At 35.6% G+C, this 23927-nt stretch overlaps 1 protein-coding gene across 2 annotated transcripts in view; it reads left to right on the top strand.

The window, feature by feature from the left end:
• LOC110111577 (sodium/hydrogen exchanger 8) overlaps positions 1-23927 on the top strand; it is a gene marked incomplete at its 3' end in the record, with an annotated part of 81269 nt that overhangs the window by 32455 nt on the left and 24887 nt on the right. For both annotated transcript variants that reach the window (XM_020843503.2, XM_020843504.2), the window contains 5 exon segments: positions 8734-8786; positions 8860-8925; positions 12370-12414; positions 18210-18265; positions 21272-21456. In XM_020843503.2, the coding sequence (XP_020699162.1) occupies positions 8734-8786; positions 8860-8925; positions 12370-12414; positions 18210-18265; positions 21272-21456 (405 nt within the window).

The following is a 23927-nucleotide window of genomic DNA, read 5'->3' as shown; positions in this document are numbered from 1 at the left end:
CTCCAAACTGCTGTTTGGAGGGTTTTGAAGCTCTCTTTTGCTGTTTGGAAGCTTCAAACAGCTCCCAACTTGTCTCGAAGTCGCCGGAGTTGAAGGAGGAGGGAAGAAAAAGCCACTAACTTCGTTGATCTTTGAGAAAGGAAGTGAATGGCTGTCTTAACCTTCTTTGGAATGAGAAAAGATCTTAAAACCCTAAGCTTCTCTTCTCCCTTCCACTAGGAAAGCCACAAGAAAAGGTTCTGGCTCGCTGGAAGAAGGGCGGCGGGACATGGTGGAGACGCACGAAGGAGCCGCACGCGGGAGTCCTCGGTTTTGCCGGGTTGAGTCGCGCACGGGGAGGAATTCTCCGCCTCTCCTCACTCGCTCTCTCTGTGTCTCGGGACGGAAACGAAAGGGGAGAGTAATGCCGCTCCCCACTCCCTCGTTTGTTCTCTTAGAGACGCCTGCAAGGAGCCGCCCAAATGTCGCTTCTCCTCGCCTCGTTTCGTGTAATGAGGGAAAAAAAATCTACTTGAGTAGATTTGGCTGCCCACTTGAAGTGAAATTGAGTGGGATTTGAGAAGAGATCTCAACCCTTGATTTCATATTTTGATTTGAAAAACAGATTCAGCCCAAATTAATAAATTAGGGCTGAAATTGAGTTCGAATCGAACCCGACTTGGATCGATTTGGGTCCGATCGAGTTAATTTAATGAAATTGAACTCAAATCGGCGCCGAAATGTGTTGAATTGCGTCGAATTGGGCTCGACAACGCTCGACGATGTTCGATTTAAATTGATTTGATTTTAATTAAATTAAATTGAGGCTTAATTCAGATTAATTTCACCTCGACGATGATCAATTGAGTTGATCGAGCGCGATCGAGCTTAGTTGGGTTCGATCGGGGTCGAGTCGATGCGAAAATATTCGTCAACAAGTACTAATATCAAGAAGCATTTGCATGGTTGGCCAAGGCATAAATGTTTGTTAAGCGATGATCAGTTATGATAATTCAATGGGCAACTAAAAACACGGCACTTAGAAAAAGAAGAAATGTTCGAATAAGATTGGGGTGCTGTTATAGTAAAGATTTTTGTTCTGGAACAAATTTGGAAAGTCTCTTGCTAAAAAAAAAAAAAAACTCGGGCATCTATTAGGATGCCAACATTCAGGTCACTTTTTTTATACAGGATTACTGTAAGGGAACTCTTTCATGAGGCAGTAGTTATTACAGGGCTATGGAGGGAACTTTTAAAATAAAGCAATGAAATGTTACTAGCTTCCCATGAAACGTGTTTCTGAGGAGATCTAATCATATAAAGGTTATTGCTTTCCTAAATTCTTGCATGAAATGCCAGTCCTGACATTCGTTGTTTCTACTTTGTAGACCTGAAGTGATGCCTACAACCAGTGGCAGATGGAGGACTTTTGCTTAACGGGCCATATAATATAACTTTATTATTCTAATAATATTTAATCATACGCTCATACCCTTTAGCCCTTTCATCTGGTCTTTTATCTGGACTTGGGATTGACATTGGTTGTTTTAATTTTTTTTTTCGTTAATTTATTTAACATAAAACGATCAAATATATATTGACTAAAAATTTTCAATTTCCCAATTATATCTTCATTTTTGAAAGCATAGAGTGATTTTCTTTTTGCCGAGACCATTCAATATTTTCTTTTCAATATAAGTGGCTGAAGTTTTGTTCATCAATTGATCTCTAGTTCTTTCTCTTAGTCGATTCAACATTCATAGCAAAAAATGCTCTTTCTATACTTGTTGCAGCACTGTGTAAAATTAATGTAAGCTTCAGTGTTAGCTTGAAAACTCTAGGATATAAAAGTCACCTTATTGCTGTGAACTATTTACTCTATTAGACTTTCAATGTATTTTATGAATGAAAACGTGACATCATTTTGCATATCTATGATGTAAGTTTTCAACTAATTATTAGTATTCATTAGATCTACCATAAAAAAAAATTCATTCTGATAAAATTGTGAGTTGTGCATTTTGATTAAGTTGAGTTCAACATGAGTTATTTGGATTCGAGCATGCCACAAATAAAAGAAATTTAATATTTTTTCTTGAAAAGTAATCATTTAACATTTAAAGTTGCATATCAATGATTATATATAATTCTTCAACTTGATAATAATATTAATTTGTTATGTCCTGAAGTCATCAATGAGGACATCCTCAAACTAGGCATTTATCATCCATACTAGGAATAGTAATGCTATATTGGTCTAAATAAGGATATTTTGTTAAATAATTTGTTACCCTTGTTATTTCTCATATTTTGCACTCTTCATTTAGACATTTGAGTCAAAGATATAACAATAATAATAGCTTTTTTCTTTTTTCTAGAATGCTTATGATAGTTCATTTGTGATTTCCAATGCATCTTTCATAAATTATAAGCAACATGCAAATTCAAAAGACTATAATCAACAATATATTGTTATGCATGCCTCACTTCCTCTATCACAATATCAAGTGCATTAAATGCTAAAGAGAACATTAAGCCTCACTAAGGATTCATAATGTGAACTCCATTGTATATTGTCAACACGTCCAAGCGTTATTTATTAATTTATCACTCACTAGGTTTAGGGTTTAGGTAGAGGTAGTGATGAGGACATCAGATCGTGGAAGGTTTATCAGAAATGTGGCCGTTGATCTACGACCACGATTGAGTCATTGTATTTTTTGAGTCATTGTAATTTTGATTTGTTTTATGTATTTTCTTATTTATGATATCATATTGTATTTGCTTTCCCGTTGTACCCTTTTATTAAGGGAGGTCGTTTGTAAGCCCTAGGGGCATTGTCGTCTTTTATGTTTGAGTCATTGTAAGAGGCTATTTATAGCCCCCATTGTTCTTCTTTGCAAGTTAATGAATGATTGATTAAAATATTTCTTCCCCTTGCATGAGTTCTTGTGAGAGCTTGAGAAATCGGAGAGAGATCCCTAGAAGAGGGAGAATTGCGCATCACCGACCAACCTAGACATGTCGAGTTCGTGGTTCTATTTTGTATCCCTTATTTTCTCCTTCCACCACCACCGACCAACATCGCACCCACGGTTTCTCCCTTCCCCAAGCCCTTTTTCTCCTCCCCACCAAACTCCACATAATTCCCACCTATCCGCCGGCCCCATACCCGCAACCCCTTCAACCCGCCGGCCCTAGATCCCCTCTCCATTGCTTTCCCTTCCCTAATTTGGATTGGCATAATTTGGATAGATTTTGGAATTCAAATTCAAACAATTTGAAGTTTAAAATCTTTCCTAAATTACCAAATCTATTATTAGGAAAGTTCCTAAATTTAATCTATTTGAATTTCAAATTGGATTTAATTAATTACTTTCCTAATTCCTAAACCTAAATTAAGCAAGCTTGAAACCTAGCATCTAATTCCCCTAGCCCCATCATCCCCCCCTCACACAAATTAAAGCCCCTTGGATTTTTTTCCTAAAGCTCCCTCTTCTCTCTTGGAAAGATTTACAAATTTCCCCAATCATCCTCGGCCGAATTTTCCAAAGCCCACAACTCGAAATTTATTTCAGATTTTTGAATTTAAATATCTCTCCATCAACCTAATCCTAACTCCATGTGTGGCTCCCCTTCTTTGGCCGACCTTCTCCCCTCCTTAGCTCTTACTTCTTATGAGGATCCCTCTTCTCTGAAGACATCGAAGTGCTTTGAAGGTGCCGTTGATACTACCACATACACGAAGCCAATGCATGGCCGATCCCGATACTGACTACAGAATTGCTTACGATGAACACAGCTTCATGCACATTCTCCATTCAACCTTCTTCGACGTCAACCCGAGGATCAATCATACAGTTGAAGACTACATAGAATGCATCTTTGACACCTTGGTCGAGGCTATTGAAGAGCAACTTGAGATCGTCGAGTGGAGGATCGCACCCGGTCCTTGACGAAGGTTCTCTAATCTTCCTCTTCTCGTATTTCTTAAGTCTAATTCTTTCTTTGTGATTTGATTGTAGTCATGAAGGTCGTGTTTGCCCGATTCTGCTAAGCTTAGTAAACGTAGGGAATTGAGTGCACTTCATTGTTTTCTAAATCTTATTGTTAGATTAGGGATTTTCGTTGAAAGCTACTATTTTGCATAATATTGTTTTCCTACGATATTTTGATGGCTCAAATCTATTGATATGCAACTTAGCCTAAACGAAAGTGATCACTCCTACGTTTTGATTCATCGTTTTATCTACTAATAGTTCTATTTGTTATTTCTTTAATCAATAAAATTGTGCAAGCTCTTAATAAAATCATTGCAAGCATTGTAGTCCTATATCAGGTAGACCTAAAAAGATTTGGCTAAAAATATTAGAATTGATCTTTTTTCATTAGATTTAAAAGAGAATTTGACTAGTAACAGGACACAATGGATAAAAAGGATTCAACTAGCCAATCCCATGTAGTGAGATAAAGGCTTGATGTTATTGTTGCTATTGTTGTTGTGTAGGTTAAGAGTTTAGAATTTAGCTTTCCTTTTTTGTAATTCACTTAAAAAAACTTGTTTTGTTTCTTTTCTAACTCATCATGTCATTGAAAGCTACTCTTTGTCTTAAAAGGAACCTACCACAATCAATTGAAGCATTAAATGAGTATGATATTCAATTTTTGTATGATCAAATTGTTTAAGAGAAATTATTCTAATATGTTGACTTTGCTTATGACTATAAAGAAATATACAGTGAAATTACTATTTTTTGCAATGTTCCATAGAAATCAATATTTATTATAAATTCACATGTAGCATTAAAACAAAATAAGTAACGATTAGGAAAACATAACATCTTAACCACATTGAAAACTTGAGGTGTAGTTTGTCAAGATCATAAAACATACTATTATGTTAAAATTTAAGATTTTTTTTTCAAAAGATGTGAACTCCCCACATTCAATCTTAAAAGAATTAAAGAAAACATATTGAGTGATAACATTTGTATTGAGTGATGATTTATTACACAAAAAATAACATCCCCAACAACATAGGGGTGACAACCAGGAGATTTAGAGGAGGTGACTAGCAGGTGCGACCATAAGCTATAAAAACAACACAAGGTCATGATGATTAGAGGTAGCTGTAAAAGGGAACTTCCTATTGATACTTCTATGATTGAAATAGAGACAACATGCTGGGCTTGCGTACAAAGGGTTGGATCTCAGGGACTCAGGATTGCTGTTGTTATGCGGAGTTTTTTTATTATTTTTATTTTTTATTTAATTTTTTTATTTTATTTTTAATTTTTAAATTTTTTTTGAAAGCATGTTTGATTTTTTTTTTTTTGTAAGATGATTATATAAGGACTTGAGGTGAAAAATTTTCTAAACGATTTTAGTAAATCATGTGTTTAAATTAAGTTGGACTAAACTCAAATGATTGAGCAAAGTCAAATAGATTTAGGATTAAAATTTTTGCTTAATTAATTAATTATTATTGGGTGGCAGAACGAATTGAATATTGCTTTCAAAAAAATTAAAGGGTGGGGACATATCAATATATATCTGTTGGATAGAAATATCCAAAAAATATGGGGTGGGCATGTGCCTCCTTATGCCTCCCTAAATTTCCTTATGCTTACAACAACTTTAATGGTTGACAAAAGGAATCACCAACAAGGTTAATCTCTTCCACCTCTATCTCGCAGCTGTTTCTTGCACCACATCTTCTTGCTCTTATGTTGCTATCACTTGCATACCTTCCTCGGTACTAAGCCCACACCTTGCAATGCAAACTACAACCTTTGCATTATTTCCTGCAAACCCCTACCTGGGCACAATTTCTTGCATAAGTCACCCACACATCCAGATTCTCCCACACCCCATAAAGCAAATATCTTTCTTTTTCTCTTTCATAACAGCACTTATTGCTCTGTTTTGCGAATGATAAACATCAACATAGGCATCGATTCGACCCTTTCATTATTTATTGTTGGTTTATTCTATTAAAATAATTCCCATTATGATTATTATAATTATTTTAATACTCATGATTATCATTCATATTGCTCACATAAGCACTATGTTCCTCATTAGAATCCTTAGATTTGTCTTGATTAAGTAGTTGATAGGTGATACAATGCGATAAATCAATTATAATCTACACCTTCACTATATTCAAAGCCACATACCAAGATCTTCATAACCATTCCACCACCAATCTCACCCAAACTTACCTTCCACCTTCAAACATCAAAACCACTAGTCTATAGCTCCAACAACTCCACCTCTATTATTAATCCCCTAACGCTCCCCCCTACCCCTCATGTCCTTATGTTATAAAGTTGTTCCTTATAAAGTTTTTTATAATCACATACTTCTTATTGGTCATGAACTAGAATCTAAGTGTAACACCCAACAATACCCTTTACCTGTAAGGTAGAGTGTCACAGAACTAACATAACATTCATTCTTTACTTTTTAATTATTTCTCATCATTTGCATATTCACATAAACATTCATTGACAATTACATTTGAATAATAACGGAAGCATCTAAATGATTCAACTTTCATCACATATATAATTACAGAGTCACTAAGAAATTTCAAACGAGTTCACAGCGAATAGTAGGGGTTTCAATTCGGGTCAACGGGTCTTGTTCGGGTCCAACCTGAGCATAAACGGGTTGCCCCGAACCCGACCCGTTTAGCTAAACAGGTTAGGATTTTTTAACCCGTACCCGATCCGAGCCAGTTTCTGGGTTGACCCTACACGACCCGCGGACCCGAACATTTGCCTTCCTTTCTCGGGCGCAATCGCTGCGTCGCGTTGACTTGCGGGTGCATAAGGTCTGGGCGAGGTCGAGACGAGTCATCACGGAGATGCAGACTGGCAAAGTCATGTAGGCGAGATGGATAAGGTGGAGTCGTGGAGATGCAGACTGGCGGAGGCGGGGCTCGACTTGGAATGCCGCAGGTGCATGCGAGCCACGAGGTCGGAGGCAACTAAGGCAAGGGCCGCCAGGCTCGACCCCAGCGTGGTGAGGTAGGAGCTCGCAGGAGCCAAACCTGGGGCTGGCGATCGGGGCCACTAGCGGCTGGGAGGTGGCAGTGCGGGCTAGGGCTAGGTCAGCGCGAGATCCAGGTTTGTCGGGTCAACTCCGGGTTGTCGGGTCAACCCGAACCCGACTCGTTTCACAAACGGGTTGACTCGAACTTGGATTTTTCCAGGTTGGGTTTCGGGTTGTGTCAACTTTTGACACCCATACTGAACAGTCTACATACCTCACATATAGACTCATAAACAATGCTAAATAGTAGAACATTAGTGAAATAACATATCTGTATTCATTATAGTGTTAATAGCTAGTCTTTCTTGCTTATATATGCTATATTTTTTATGTATTGTAAGGCAATATCATGTATGAAATGCATAAATATAAAAATATAGGGAAATCTATCAAATTTTTACACTATGCATTTACATAAAAAAATCATATATTTCAATTTATCCGGTGAAAATCTTATATGTTATAATCAAAATGTTCATATTGACAAGATCTATCACATACAAAACAAAAATTTATGCTGTGAAAATTTTACTGATACAAAATTATCCTCATTTTTCAATAATGAAAATATAAATTTTATCAGAAAAATATCGAAAACATAAAATTATTGAAATAAAAGATAGGATAGTTATTCTTTACAGCGAGACGAGCAACTATCCCAATAGGACTGAATGGCAAAAATCGCACTGTGACCTCCAAAATTAGGTTATCTTTTTCTTTCTCTCCTCTTTCTCTTAAAATCTGTAATCCATATCTCTGTTAGCTGAATATGAATAGGAAAAGGGTGTTTTTAAAAATCTGAGTGGATATAGATAGTTGTAATATAATAATAATAATAATGTAATATTATTATAATTATTTAATTTAATTAATTTTCAGTATAAAATACATATAAATCTATTTTGAGCTTAAAAAATTATAAAAAAATATTTCATTTTATTTAAAAAATATTGGTGACATCGGTTTTTAAGACATATACCTAATGGTCCAAAAATCCTCACTTGTACTGATATGTGTTAATTTCTTAAGAGTTTTTGCCAATTCCTAAAAATTACAAAAAAAATCATGTTATTAAAATACTATAATATAAATGCTATGACGAATATTGTTTTCAAATTTTGCTTATAATAACTCTTAAAAAAATTATTTGCTTGGGTAAAAAATTTAGGTTATTACACATAACACCCACTGCAGAGATGAGCTGCCAACATAGAATATTTCCAAGAGCAAAAACATTGATTAGGAGGAAGATAATGAGTGTTTTTTCCCATGTACTTTGAATGCGTCCAGCTCCAGTTACCATGTTTCACAATTTGCATGCTGGTATTAGGAAGTCTTTTTAGTAATTAAGTACAAATCAAAACAACTTTTAGTATTTTTATGAGTCTTTCAGCCTTTTCATCTGTTGTTTCTACAGGTGCCCTAGACATTCGCTTAATGGAGATTTGTGACTTTGTTTTGCCCTTCTTTAAAAACACACCCAGGCTGTCTCTCTTCGTTATTGATGACATGATGGAAATATTCTATATATTTATTTTATCTAGTATTTAGTTTTTTGCAGCTTTCCCTATTGAATGAATGGAGTATAGATTGCTATAAACTGTGAATTTCTGAAATTATTATTAGCACTATGGAATGCTTTTCCATTTCCCTTTTCCTTGTTTTGATTGCTAAAGAATGATGTGTATTCACCAGGCTCAAGGTGGGGCTGATGTTTCAGGAGTCTTGGCAGTGATGACTTTGGGCATGTAAGAACTTCTCTAGCAAAATGTTTACATCTCAATCATTTTAGTTTATTCCCTGGATTGCCTCGCATGACAGGTTCTTTGCAGCAGTGGCCAAAACTGCTTTCAAGGGTGATAGTCAACAGAGCTTACATCATTTCTGGTATGCTGATTTACCCTTGCCTTGAAATTCCCAAAACAACAAGACTATCTCAACCTGTCCTCCCTAACCAACGAAAGATGAAAAGTGCTCAAGTTTAAACGATACTTTTCAGATTTTATTATTTAAAATTGCACATTTTCAGGGTATCATGAAGTTTGAACCTTTACCGATTATAAGATTGTTGTAATAGTTGCATATTCTATTTAGTGCCATAGCACCCAGCATTTTCTATACTTTATTTTTCATATATATTTTAATTATGATCTTTGTTCTTGTATACTTTTCAGTTTACCATAGTTCATCATCATCATACCATCATCATTAGCCTTATCCCAGCTAGTTGAGGTTAGCTTCATGAATCTGCATACTTAATTGATCAGATTGAGTGTCATATGAGGGGTTTAACTCTTTTTTGAACTTTTTTTTTTGTCACAACTTCTTACCATGTTTCTTGTGGGTTATTTCTTTTCACACTAATTTTGTCCACTCTCTTTTTTGGTTCATCCTCCACTCCTTTTTTTACATGCTCACACCACTTAATTTTATTTCCACTATTTTATCTTCAAATTTGTTCTACTCTCACAATTTCTCTAATATGATTATTACTCACATGATCCTTCCTAGTTTTACCTTGCATTCATCCTAAACTTTTCATTTTTGCCACACATAACTAAGATTGTATACAAATCTTATTTTGTCTGTTTGACATTCTTTTAATGCATAAAAATCCCAAGGTACTTATTCATATAGAACGCCTAGTTTTAACTCAATATTATACGTCATCTATGTCTCTAATTTTCAAATAATAGATTCAAGATGGTTAAATCTAACATATCTAGGCATCGTTTGACTTTCAAAGAGTTTGGGACTAAATTTTTAATTCATATTTTCCATCTATATTCCACTCAGCCAAAATATTTTTTTTTTCTGTTGTTTTACATTTACTTTAAAAGTATTTCAACTATCAAAACTTTTTTATTTTTAAAAAAATTTCTTCATTATTCTAATTTTTTTTATTTACTTCTGAAGAGGTCTCAGCTAACAAAGCTATAACTTCTGAAAATATCATTCAACAACCTACACGACTGAATATATGGAATGTAATTTTAGTACCAATAGACCTAGTGAGGGGATTGTGACTTTGGGCGATCAAGTCATTAATAAGAGTACACGTTTTAGATATCTTGGATATATTGTTCAGAGTGATGGTGAAATAGATGGGGATATTATCAGCAGAATTCAAGTTGGATGGTTGAAGTGGAGGAATGCATCGGGCTTGTTGTGCGATAGAAAAGTGATGTAGGCAAGGGGGGGGGGGTGTCAAAACAAGTTGGGTTTTATTCTTGGTGAGTTTTAATTTCCTCTACTAGATGACAACTCACTAATATCTAGTAGAGTGTCTTAAGCTCGTAAATTGAAGATTTATTAGATTCATTCCCCCTTTTCCTTTGTCTCTTTGGTTTCTTCTTGTGTCTCTTTGGTTTCTCCACTAGAGTCTCTTCTCCTCCCCTTTGTCTTTTTTGTTTTCTTGTGTTGGCTGTTTTCCCGTGCCTTTGTCCTTTGGATTCCCGTGGATGGCTGTTTGGTTTCCTGTGCTGGGTGGCTTTCCCGTGCCTTGGCCCATTGGTTCCCACGGTTGGCTGTTGGTTTCCTGTGCTGGGAAGAATTCCCGTGCCTTTGCACCTTTGGTTTTTGCGGTTGGCTCCTCAGTTCCGTGCTGGGCTGCTCGGTTCTGTGGTTCCTTGCTTGGTTCCGTGGATTTCTTTTCTCTGTTTTTGCTGTGCCGTTTGGGGACTGATGTGGTGGCTGTTTGGGGGGGAATTCCATGAGTTTTTCCCTGATTTCTATGCAGTTTTTGCTGTTTTGGGATAGATTTATGGCCTTTTTCTGGACAGAAATCTGGACTGAATTTTTGTCCTTTCAATTGCCCCTTTTAATTGAATTAATTAGTAGTTATAGTGGCTGTTTAGCTCCTCTTTCTTGCCTATAAATAGGGGCTGATTTGTATGTTTTAAAGATAGTGAAAATGTTATTTTTGGAATGGAAAAACTGAAGGTTTTTCTTGGAAAAGCTTGAGAGCTTTGTCCACTACTTCCTCTTCTTCTACTCTTTGAGAAAGCTTGCGAGCTTGTCTGCCTTCCGTCTCGGCTTCTAATCTCTTTCATCTCTCCGCAAGTTTCATTCCACATTTCCACCAGTATCATTCTTCTCAAAGCAACGATTGACAAGCAACTTTAGGTGTCTTTATGTTTCCAAATTTGTAAGGTGTTTATGTCAAAGTTTATTTGTTGTTTGTAAGTCCTTTTATAATATTAAAGTTGTGTTTTGTTTTGTGCAAGTGTTGTCGCTTTATCTTATGTAATTTTTGTAGTGTTTTGAGTATCTTTTAAGTTATAGGAAGAGTTTCATTTGCTTGCAAAAATTTGGGGTCCTCTCCCAAATTTTTGCGTGCATAAAAAAATCCCCCTCAAACTTAAGGGAAAATTTCATAAGATGGTGGTAAGACCTGCAATGCTTTATGGTGCCGAATGTTGGCCATTAAAAGAGAAGCATAATACTAAGTTAAGTGTTGCACATATGAGGATGCTTAGGTGGATGAGTGTCTTTTCCCTTAGAGATAGGATACGAAATGAGCATATATGTGAAAAGGTTGGAGTAGCTCCAGTGGAAGATAAGATTAGAGAGAGTCGCCTTAGATGATTTGGTTACATTAAACGGAGGCCTTCCGATGACCCAATTAGTAAAGTTAAAGTATTAGATTTGATTTATGCTAAGAAAGGTAGAGGTAGACCTAAAAATACTTGGCTAGAAAATATTAGAAATGATATTTCTTTATGAGATTTAAATGAGAATTTGACTTTTAACATGACACAATGACGAAAAAGGATTCATATAGCTGACCCAGCGTAGTGGGTAAAAAGCTTGATGTTGTTTTTGTTGTTGTTGTTGTACTAATCAAATAGTTTTGCATCTTATATAGCCATTATTTCTTAATATATTGATAGACATATGAATTGAGAATATTGAACTTAGATGTAATACCTCTTCAAAGAAGTTGCAATTCTTTTCAATTTAGTTTCTTTGGCTTCATACGGGGTAGCCATCATTTGCAACACCTGACTATGGGTTTCTAGGGAGGCTTTTAAACTACTTCTGTTGATGGCCCCTCAAACTCAAGGATTGAGGCAAAGATGGAAGTTGGATCACAGAAAATGATACTTTGCAATCTTTTCACCCTTCAGTTAAAACTTGGTTTATTCAAATGCGTGATATGTAATGGAGCATTGATACAGTAATGTATTACTTTGGAGTACATCTATAATTTGGTTTTAGGAAGAAAACTGAGTCATCCTACTGTAAAGATGATGAATTGCAAGAACTGAATGCTTCAGATTTTTTTTTTAAACTTCTTTTTAACTTCTTGGATATTTCTTTATTTTCCAGGGAAATGGTTGCATATATTGCAAACACCTTGATCTTCATCTTGAGGTACACTTGAAGCATATTTCATCCAATGCTCATATCTTGGCTCAGTAGCTCTTATTGTATTTAGCACAGTTCAGTTTTACTCTATGATGTTTATACTTTTGCATGTGGGCTCCAATTTTGTATAATTTCTTTTTTAAGATATATTTTGTTATCCAATCAACGTAAATAATTCTTTGTTTACTTTTTAAAGGGAACTAATAGTAGCTATATATCCGATGATAATCTCCTCAAGTATTGGGATTATATATAATAGAGGATAGGATAAAGTGTGTTCAAGTTGCATTTCAAAGTATATTTTATTGTCCCCTCAGACTCAAAATATGCAAGACCTTTTACAATAAATAAGGCTAAGGGTTGTATATATCATGTGCATGGAGGTTAGCTGCTTCGAATTCCCAAAATGGATTATTGATCTATGTTGACCATGAACCCATGAACCCCACTAACCTAACTCCTCATAACCGCTCACAGCACTCAGGCACACTAAAAGACCCAGCCAAAAAACTCCCTGGACACGTTCTCATGCACACTCATGCTCTCACTCTCACGAGCCCTCCTCTCTTGTCTACCTCTCTATCGTGTGACCCCAGTTGAAGTCGCATTCAAGTATCAGGCTTACCCCTCCCTTGATCTCCCTGTGCTGCACGCAGGAGCCAAATCTCCCGCTCCCTCTCTATTCGTTCGCACTACTCTTCCGCACGCAAGGAAGCCCGCGACTTTACCCTCATGAGCGCGAACAACCCCACAATCGGCTCTCTAGCCCTCACACGACCAGACCCGCCTACGTCGACCGTTGACCATCCCTACCCAGGCCTCAGGCACCCAGCTTGTGCCCTTGCTGCTCATTTGCAGAACCCAACATGCAAGAACCATTGCACGACCTGCTCGACCTCCTGCACCCATTCAACCTAGCCAATCCTTCTCTCATGTTTGACACAACGCACTTGAGCAACCCCCAATCTTCGCCCAAGTTGACGTTGGCGACCCTAATCACATTCTTCCTCTTCCTATTGTCCACCAACCTCAGCCAAGTCCTACCGTTGGCAATCCTACAACCACAGGTGAACCTAATTTCTGGTCATCTATAGCTGAAGCCCTCTCACCAGCCCAACTCTCTCTAACTATATATATATATATATATAAAAGAGGGGAAGGCAAGTTGATATTGAGAATTATAAAATAAAAGAACAATTATATCTGGTATGTCTCTTTTTTTTTTTACAACAAGCATAGAAGAACTCACGTCCTTCATATCTTTAATCCAGTCGGGAGAAGAACAAGAACAAAAGAAGACCCCACGTTTGTATTTTTGATCCAGTTGGGAAGAACATGAATTATACAAAGACCCAACATCCGTTGTATCTTTGATCCTGCTGGGAAGACTAAAAGACAAATGCCTACCCGAGACCCCCCTATATGGGGGAGACATCGGGAGGTTACCAAAATTTTAAACAATAAAGGACTCCCCACATAATTAATTTCAAACAAAATTTTGTCATTAAGCTAATTCTAAAAAAAAGTATATGCCATTTTAATTGATTTAAAATAAGGCAAAATGACTTGATTTCTTGAAAATAATCTGATTCAATTTAAGAGTTGTTTCGATATATGATGCATGCAAATCGGGTCTTATATATTATTTGTATGGACAAGCCTCCTAATCTAGAGAAAATTAATGTATCAAGAGCTGAAGCTAGTGTTAAGATCTTTGAGGAATAATTAAATATATTGATTAAAATATAAATGCATTTGCAAATGCTAATGTATTATGCAAGAACAATGTTCAAAGTTTACTTATATAAGAGCAGTGAGCAAAAGTAATATATGTTACACAAAGTTAGGGAGAAAGCAAAACACATTATATATGTGTAATAGAAGCGAAAAATATGTTATGCAAAGTTCTTCATATGCTCTGAGAATGATTCACGGATTTATTAAAAGTGCTCAAACACCATGATGATAGCCTTGTTGTTAGGAAATTTTAATCGGAAAGAGCTGTTTAACTTTCAAAATGCTCTTAAAATTCTAATGTCATTCATTCAAAACTTAAATTCAAATCCTACTAGTAGTTTAAATTCTTAACCAAAAATTTAAAACCAAATCCATCCACATTTTGTAACTGTTTGGCGAGGATGATGAATTTAAGAATAACTTCAGCTCGTAAAGAGTAGATGTCTTGTTGAATGTATCACTACAATCCATTCTCAATTAATTTCTTGCAGTAAGGGACGTGGAATGTGTCCTTTGATAGAGTGGTTTTGTTGCAAAATGACACCACTATATTATGGTCACGGCCAAAGCCCGTATGTTCCCTAGTGGCTAAAATCTTTTTGAGTAATGAATTATAGGGTGCTTTTCATAAGATATAAAGCCTTCTTAGCTAAGGTTGACTTAAATTCATCACATTAGGCAAACATCTACACCCAATCTACAAGGTATTCTTGGACGAAAGAACCCATGATTGCCAACAATGTTCTTTCTGTCTGGCTAAGCCGACTACCTCCTCTGACAAAGTAGACCGGAGAACATGATAGCCTGGGATGTTGAAACCATGACATTTTGAATGGGCCCGTCATTATTCCCCATCACTCACTTTGAGTATATGATGATAAATTTTAAATCGTAAATTCAAAAATTCAAAATCAAATTTAAATCCTAAAATTATTGCTACTATACACTAGGTAGTTATTGCGACCTATTTAACAACTAGCTTTAATTGAAAGTTCTCCCTCATTATTAGGAGGGTTAATTAACTGTAGGGGCTTGCGCTTATGTGAAACTGGAACTCGGATCATAAAGTCCTTGCAAAATTAGGGTGAAATCTCTGGTTAGTATCTTATTTAAAACCCATGTTGCCTTATGAAAATTTACCCCGCAATCTAAATTCGTTAAAAATCTCCCCTTCAATAAAAGAGGCCCGGAAAGGTCGAGGAACGAATTTTCGGAGCTCATACTCTGCTTGAATTCTTGTTATTTTACTTTTTGTCTCCTGCACTCTTGACCTCATAGATGACAAAATGTAAGATCAAAGGTTTGCATTCGATTAAGGTGGCACCACCCAATCAAATCCAATTCAATCTTTTACTCAGAGATTGAGCTATTTTCAATTATTTCTATTGTATTTTTTCTCTTTTTCCTTTTATCTGTTTTTGAATTGTCCCAAGGGCTTTATACTTATAAAGGAACTGTGTTAATATTGATAGGGTGAATGAACGGGACTCAAACTTCTAGCCAAACAAAAACCTTAGAGCCCCACCATTTTCTTGTCTTGGAGATTTTCAGGCCCAAGAAGCAAATAGAAAGAATTGCTATAGTTTCCCGTTCCTCTGTAAGCATTTCAAAAAGTAAAAAGTGGCTTTTTTGTTTTGGTTGATTGGTCCGAAGAACAGGGGTCAAGTTTTTGAATTTCGGTTTTCCTTGGTAGCTTCGGAATAGAGCGGCTGACTGTTAATTCAATGCTCATTATTTCAAATCCATAACCCATGATGATATGCTTTAATTTAGCAGAGTAACTTGTTAGTGTTTATCCAGGCATTGATCTGAGCCGGGCAAATAGAAAGAATTGCTATAGTTTCCCGTTCCTCTGTAAGCATTTCAAAAAGTAAAAAGTGGCTTTTTTGTTTTGGTAGATTGGTCCGAAGAACAGGGGTCAAGTTTTTGAATTTCGGTTTTCCTTGGTAGCTTCGGAATAGAGCGGCTGACTGTTAATTCATTGCTCATTATTTCAAATCCATAACCCATGATGATATGCTTTAATTTAGCAGAGTAACTTGTTTCAGTTTATCCATGCATTGATCTGAGCCGGCTCGTACCGGTCATCATGAATTTCAACTACCTAGGTTATGTGCAATTACAAGTCAAATTTGAGTCTTATCATCTCACATTGCTATTAATTACGTGAAACAAGTTAGAAAAAAAACTTCCTTTTGCTGATAAGTGAAACTATAGTTTTGACAATAACAATCTAGTTTTATTAATCTGCAGTATCATGCTGATACATTATTAATAAAAATGAGGCCAAACTTAAAAGATTGTTCAAGTAAAAAAAATAGAAACAATCCTAAATTATGGTTCTTCGTAAAACAATAATATCATCATGACCATCATGCTTCGTCTAATCTCTGCCATTTGGGTTCGCTTTATGATTCCATTTTTTTGTTTCTATTCATTTGGCACTAGTTTTATATTTTCTATATAATAATTGTATTTTGTACCCGTTATCATACAATACAGTTTATTTAAGTTTATTTTTAACTAACTTGTATGCAATTTATATACACCAACCATCATTTTAATTCAATTATTACTCAATTTAACCTTACTTGCTTTACTACACATCTATTTAACATTCTTACTTTTGTGATACTCAACTAAATTATCAACCACTTTTTTATTGCCTAACCATTATGTACGTACAACATAGTTAACTGAATTGAAATTTTATAAAATAATTATTCTGACTCGATGATATCTTCTTATTGGTGTTGCTCTTGAGACACTTCTCTTTATTTACCAATCAGCTTTGTATTTATATCTTTATCTACAACACCACCCCCCCCCCTCTATTTTTTGTATAATAGATTCGAGATACTTAAATCTATTACTCTTTTTTATCTTTTAATCTTCCATTAGTATTAGGTAATAATTGTTAACAACACCTAAAATTGCCTATCATATACCCAATTTTAGTCTGCCTATCATTTACCTTTCGCTGCTCATTTTGCGTCTTTGTCAAAAGACTAATCTACACCTGCTCGCTTGTGTTCATTGTCTTGTTCGCTCCCATAGACGCAATGGCAGCTGCTCACTTGCACCTTTTGTCTGGTTCTGTTTTTAACTTGTTGTGTTAGGCTGTTGTTGATTGAGGGAGTTAATAGACAACAATGTAGATTTTGTAAGCAATTTGGAGTGTTGTGTACAGTTGCTTTGATTGGTTGTATTGACTTCTATGCATGACCCTTTGATTTGAACATTCACGAGAGCCGTTTAATTTACTTTTTATTATTCAACACTGTCGTTGTCAGGTCCTAAGTCCTGTATGAGAAAAGTGGAGGATTGCGTTAGGTAGTCGACAATTAGTGTTAAATTTGTCGAATAGTTATGACATGAATCATTTAATACATTGTGTTAATGCTAGGGCGTTCCTTGGAAGCAATGTGTTGTATGTGCTGAATACAGTGAGAAGTATGCATGGGTTGTTGCACTGGTGCTCGGGTACAGTGTTAAATAGGCGAGGGTTCCCACATCATGAATGGATGTGGGCAAAGAAGCTAGTCCATAAAACTGAGATTAGGATAGTATCTTAGAATATAGGTTCCTTTACAAGTAAATTTATGTATTCGATCACATGTAGCAGGATAAAGGCTTGATGTTGTTGTTTTTGTAGTAGTTGTATAGTTAATGATTCAACAAACCTCAAATATCAATGTTTCCTTATGCATTGCTTTGTAGGCTTTCTTGTTGGATACCACAAAAGATGAACGAAGGATATTTATTCACTTTGTTAATATTGTGTGCGATTATTGTACTTTCAGCTGGCTGCTTCCTGATATTGATGATATTTAAACTTGGCATGTCCAAGTAACTATTGGGTTTTATAGAGCTGCTATGAATGGCAATATATTACATGTGCATTAGTTTTTTCGTATATATTCACGTTGACTTCTGTCTGTTCCTTTTTTTCTCAAGATTGGAATCATTCTTAATCCATTTATTATCTTATATTCTATATTCCACATGAATTACCTATTTTTGGATCTACATTGAATTATATTTTCAATTCTCTTTGTAACCAGCGGAGTGGTTATTGCTGAAGGTGTTTTGAACGGTGACAACCATTTTGAACGGCATGGTATTATTCTCCTACATATCCATTCATTTTCGTAGTCCTATTTATGCAAGTTACATATTTTGAATGCTTGCGACATTATTAAGAGTTGATTCAAAACGTGAACTGGTTTTTTTCTTTATAATATGCATATTTGACATGACGCATTTGTTTCTTATTCACGCGGCTACTTTGTTGTTAACTGAACTTCTTGCCACCCTTTTATTGATATATTTTTTTCTTAGTTACATATATTAAAATAATCTTGAGTTCTTGGCTAACACATTTCCATCCACAATAATTCAACACTTCACTTCATGGACAACAATATTCCATCCATAACAATCCATAATTATGCGGACAGCTTCACTCCAATTTTGTCATGTAGTTAATTATGAATTCGAGAATTAAATACTGATTTCCCGACTTATTTCTTTTTTAGATAGTTTTTTCTTCATCTATTTATATATAAATTATTATCTTTTTTTTTTTATACAAAATTAGGGAATAAAACTATGTTAGAAATTTTTTTATTTTCTACTCTTCTTATTCTAATTTTCAAGTTTCTACTTTCTATGAGGTTGATGGGTCATTCAATATAATCTCTCCTACAAGCTGACGATTCGCCAACATTAAAAGCTAGTATTTGTCTCGCAAGTGTGGCAACAACATATGTGAATGATTATGCTAGAAAGGATACTGTAGGCAAGCTGACAACTTAGATGCTAGAAATCGACCTTAAATTGAAAAATCAATTATGATATACCGGACTTGAAAAAAAAAAAAATCAACAATAAATACAAATCTTAGCACCTCTCTTCTTTCTTTTTCAGCCATCTGGATAACAAATTGAAGACAATCAACTAGTTTTCCAGTAGAGGCTATTTCCGATACATAACCGAGATAAGTTTGGTTGCTAAAAAAGATTAATTTTTGTTGCTAATTGTAATATTCCAAAATGTGAAAATGTGAAAAGTTCCAAATTTATCCAAAACAATATACCCCATTTTTCGAACATCTTACAACTTCAAAATGGCTGTGATGGAAAATCCGAAAGAAGCAAAATGGATAGTGGGAGTAGTGGAGAAATATTAAGTAAATAATAAAAGATACATAAGGGGTTAACTTCCATTTAAGTCCCGTGACTTCAGGACATAATTTCTTGGAGCTGGTGCTGTAATCCTCCAGCGGTTGAATGCTGGAAGTGGGAAATCAGCTGGAGAAGGAGAAAATTTTCGGAGAAAGGAATAAGGAAAACGGAGTAGAAAGAAGAAGGAGAAAGGAGAGAGAAGTAGAAAAAAGAGAGAAAAATGAGAGAAAAAAAGTATCAAACCTAGTATTTATTATATATTTGTTTTTTGAAAAAGTTCTTGTTTAAAAATATCCACTCATCACTAAAGATTCTAATAATATTTAGCAAGAGGACATTGAAAATTGAAACGTAGTATGAGGATGGAAAATATTAAGGTAAAAGTCATTTCAGGATAAAAAATAAATGTAAGAATAGGATTAGAAGAAAAATTGTGTTAAGTTCTCAAAGTAAGGGATTGGATTATTATAGGTGACATATACGTGTAGATGAGTTCGAGGTGTTCAAATATCAGAAGTAATGCGTTGAGGAGGTAAGATATGCAATTTTGTTAATATAATAGGCTGCTGTGATTGTATATGGTTGTGTGTAATTTTAATTAATTATATGGAACATTGGTCTCTGCCTTACACATTTGTAATTAGCATAAAATTATGTTATATGTAATCATGTCATATGTAATTCACCGTATGTTATGATTATGTTATATTATGCCGTCTTATGCAATTCTATCATATTGTACAATTCATCCTCTCTTTCATTCACATAATCTTTTTCTCCTTCAGGTAGAATCTCTTCATTTTTAAGATCTTCTTCTTGTTAGTTAATCTCATCTCCCTCACTGATGTTGCTGGCCACCAGTCTGACCTCCGCGGCCACCTCTGACCACCGTCGACACCAGTTAGCGCCGGCATCACCAACCTCTGCCATCAGCCTACCACCACCGTCTCCCGCCTTCCATAGCCACTGCCCACCATCGGCCGCCCGTCGCCTCCTAGTCGCCTTCGACCACTCGCCGGCCGTGACCACCAAGGACTGTACTCTACATTCATTATTTCTAACTAAATAAAAAAATAATTCACCTGCATTTACTTTACATTCTTCCAAACAACTCCAAAGTATTCATTTTACACTGTATTCCTTTTAAAGTGCATTCTTTTTTTAGCTAATCAAACAGCCCCTTAATGGATACTATATCTTGTCATACCACTTATTCATGCACCCTTTTCTAACAGGAGAATTTCGTTGGCCTTAAACTTGATTAAAGGAAAAAAAAACATGTTTAATGAAAGTAATGGATTGATACGAATCTGTATTCCTGTACTTGTTATGGGCTTCAGTAATTTCCTTTATATTAATTCTAACACTAGAGACATATAAGAATCTAAAGAATTTGAGATGCATTTTATCCTTGTCAATGAAACACAAAAATGACATATTCTCTTTTCTAGAAGATAAAGGACAATATTGTTATCTTATGACATACCTTTTTATAACCAAAGCAGGAAACACCATTTCTACATTTATTAACCATATGACCATTTCTGAAAGGTTTTGAAATATAGTGGAGTTATTCTCCATCTAACCAAATCTATATGATTCGAAGAAAAAAAGAATTGAATTGCGTGCCCATCCATGAACTGCTAACCACCTCAGTGAAAAAGTTGTTCTAGAAATGCCCAACTGATGAGGAAATGAAACGAAATTCTTCTCTCCTGATTGTCTTCCTTCCATGAGAGTACACTAGGAGCTAGTTGATATGTTTGAATGAGATTATACCTTCAAAAGATTGTTGTTTAAGTAATTTAGCTCACAACCCCATTGAACGTAACTGTTTTTAGTTAGATTTTTTTCTAAATCCTGGTGTTGAGTGATTAATGTTATTATGAATTCATTTTTGCTATCCTTCAATTTCCTTTAAATGATTTTTCCTCTTTCAGGAAGTTCATGGGGATACCTTGTTCTGCTCTATGTTTATGTTCAGTTGTCACGTGTAGTAGTTGTTGGGCTATTATATCCTTTTTTGCGTCATTCTGGGTATGGTTTTGACTGGAAGGAATCTGTGATACTCGTATGGTCTGGGCTACGAGGAGCAGTGGCTTTAGCACTTTCTCTTTCTGTAAAAGTAAGTCAACTTTTATCTGCAAGTATATTGCTAGTGTTGTTTACTATATCATTGGTAGGATTAGGCTATTTGAAGGTAATAGCGTTGGTGAGAAGCCCCTTCATGAAGATACTTGGTGAAAGAAATGCCATTACTTACCACATTGGTTTTTAGGAATAAGATGCATTCCAGCGTTGATTCAACATCACTTCTTAGCTAATTCTTAGTTCGTTGGAAATTTTGTAGAACTTGTGATTAGATTGAGTGCTTTAGTTCAAAAGAGTATGCCTGTTTTAAGCATGTTTCTGGTTACACAGAGCACCCAGGGGAGGAACCAGTTATAATTTTCAAGGGGGCAAACTTATAAGTAACTATTCGCATATATGTCGGGTGATGCAGGACTACATATGCAATGCTTAATTCATTTGGACTTGCACAACTTAATATTAGAATAATTCAAGAATAAAGCTACGAGCAAATTCAAACAACGAAATAAAATAATCAGTGGTTATCCGATTAGGCCTAAATCACATGATGAGAGTTTTGAAGCTTCCAAAACAAATAGAAAAATAACACAACACGTAGTAGTAGTTTCAAATTAATCCCTAATCTAACAATGAGAATTAGGATGCATTGAAAGTGCGCTCAAATCCTACGATCACTAAGCTTAAGCAAGAGCAGTTGGAAGAACCCGTCGTGACTGTAATCAAACCAACAAGAATTTAGACTAAAAGGAATAAGACGCAAGGGAAAAAGAAAACCTTCGTTAGGGAGAGGTGGAGATCCTCCACTCGATGCCTTCAAAATTTTCGTCGATAGCCTCAACCAAGTATATCAATGTACGCTCTAAATAATCTTCAACGGTGAAATAAACTCTTGGGTTCACGTCGAAGAAGGTAGATTGTAGGATGTCCACGTAGCCGTCCTTGTCCCAAGTTATGCCATAATCAGTTGCTGGGTCCGCCATTCATGAGTACTAGGAAACACTCTCTTCCTTGTCTTGCTTAGGGCTCTTGAGATGAAGCAAGAGAAAGAAGTTTCTCTTGAGTTGGTGAAAGGAGAGAGCTAACAATCAAAAGAAATTCTGAAATAAATTTCAGATTCTGTCGTGTGAGAGAATAATTGAGAGATGCAACCCAAGGTGAGGTCTTTTGGAGAATTTCAGCCAGCAATATGTTCAAATCCCAAACCTTCCCAAAGAGAAGTAAAGAAATCTGGACAGATTTTGGAACGGTCCAGTAATTATTTCCTTATTCCACTCTCAGCTTTAGGGAAGTAATTAATGGCTTGAGGTTTGAATATCTCGGCTGGTAGGAAAGGGGAAATATTTCCAAAGAAAGGTGATTGTTTTAGGAAAGAATTCCTAATCCCATTATTAAGGGGGCTGGCGGCAATGAAGGTCCAGTGGGCCTTAATGAAGAGAGTTTAAAAACTTTCTAATTTAACCAAACGAAATAGGAAAGGTATTGATTACCTCCATTTAAATTTGAAATTCAAATAGGCTCTAAAATAGGAAACTTTCCAAAAATAAACTTCTTAAATTAGGAAAGAAATTTTCAAATTCAATTTTGTTTTCAAATTTGAAATTAAATCCTCCCAAGGTAAGAAAACTTATTTATGGAAAGAAGTCAAGTGATGGTAGAGTTTTGGTGGGGGAAAATCTTAAGGGGCAAACAAGGAAGCCGGCGGGTTGAGTGGGGAAACCGTGGGTGAAGTGAAGGGAAGGGGTCTGGTGAGGGATTTGGGAAGGGGATTGGTTCGTGGGTTTTGAGAGTGAAGAAGAGTACTCGGGTGGAGGAGTTTAGTGGCTTAGGTGAAGGGGAAATTAAGGTGATCAAGCAAGATAACGAACCACGAACCCGGCCGTCTCCAAGGTTGGTGGGTGGTGCGCAAATCTCCCTATCCTAGGGATCTCTCTCCATCAAACATTCAAACTCTCACAAGAGCTCATGTAAAAAGAATATTTCATAAGCAATCTGATGTGAAACGTAAATGCCATATACTTGCCTAGGTGGCAAGATTAATTAAAGCCCAAATCAATTTGAGGAGAGAGAATCGAAATCTGAAATTAAGGAGTAATTAAAGCTAATTCAAATTCAAATTTTGAATTTGAATTGTCATTAATTGGGAGGATTAAATGATTAATTGATTTAAATCTGAAATTAAATTTCAGATTTAAATTAATGGTTATTGGCTTAATTGGAGGGACGAATTTAAGGAGTAATTAATGCTAATTCGAATTCAAATTTTGAATTTGAATTATCATTAATTGTGAGGATTAAATGATTAATTGATTTAAATCCGAAATTACATTTCAGATTTAAATTAATGGTTATTGGCTTAATTGGAGGGACGAATTTAAGGAGTAATTAATGGTAATTCAAATTCAAATTTTGAATTTGAATTGTCATTAATTGTGAGCCTCTCCTAATTAAGAAATTTCTTTATTCCAAGGAGGAAGAGAGGGGGAGGTGGGGGGTTGGTGGGCGTCG

Source organism: Dendrobium catenatum, unplaced genomic scaffold, assembly GCF_001605985.2.
Source record: "Dendrobium catenatum unplaced genomic scaffold, ASM160598v2 fragScaff_scaffold_167, whole genome shotgun sequence".
Classification (NCBI taxonomy): domain Eukaryota; kingdom Viridiplantae; phylum Streptophyta; class Magnoliopsida; order Asparagales; family Orchidaceae; genus Dendrobium; species Dendrobium catenatum.
The sequence above is the reverse complement of the archived record's forward strand: the minus strand, read 5'-3'. Positions and strand labels throughout refer to the sequence as shown.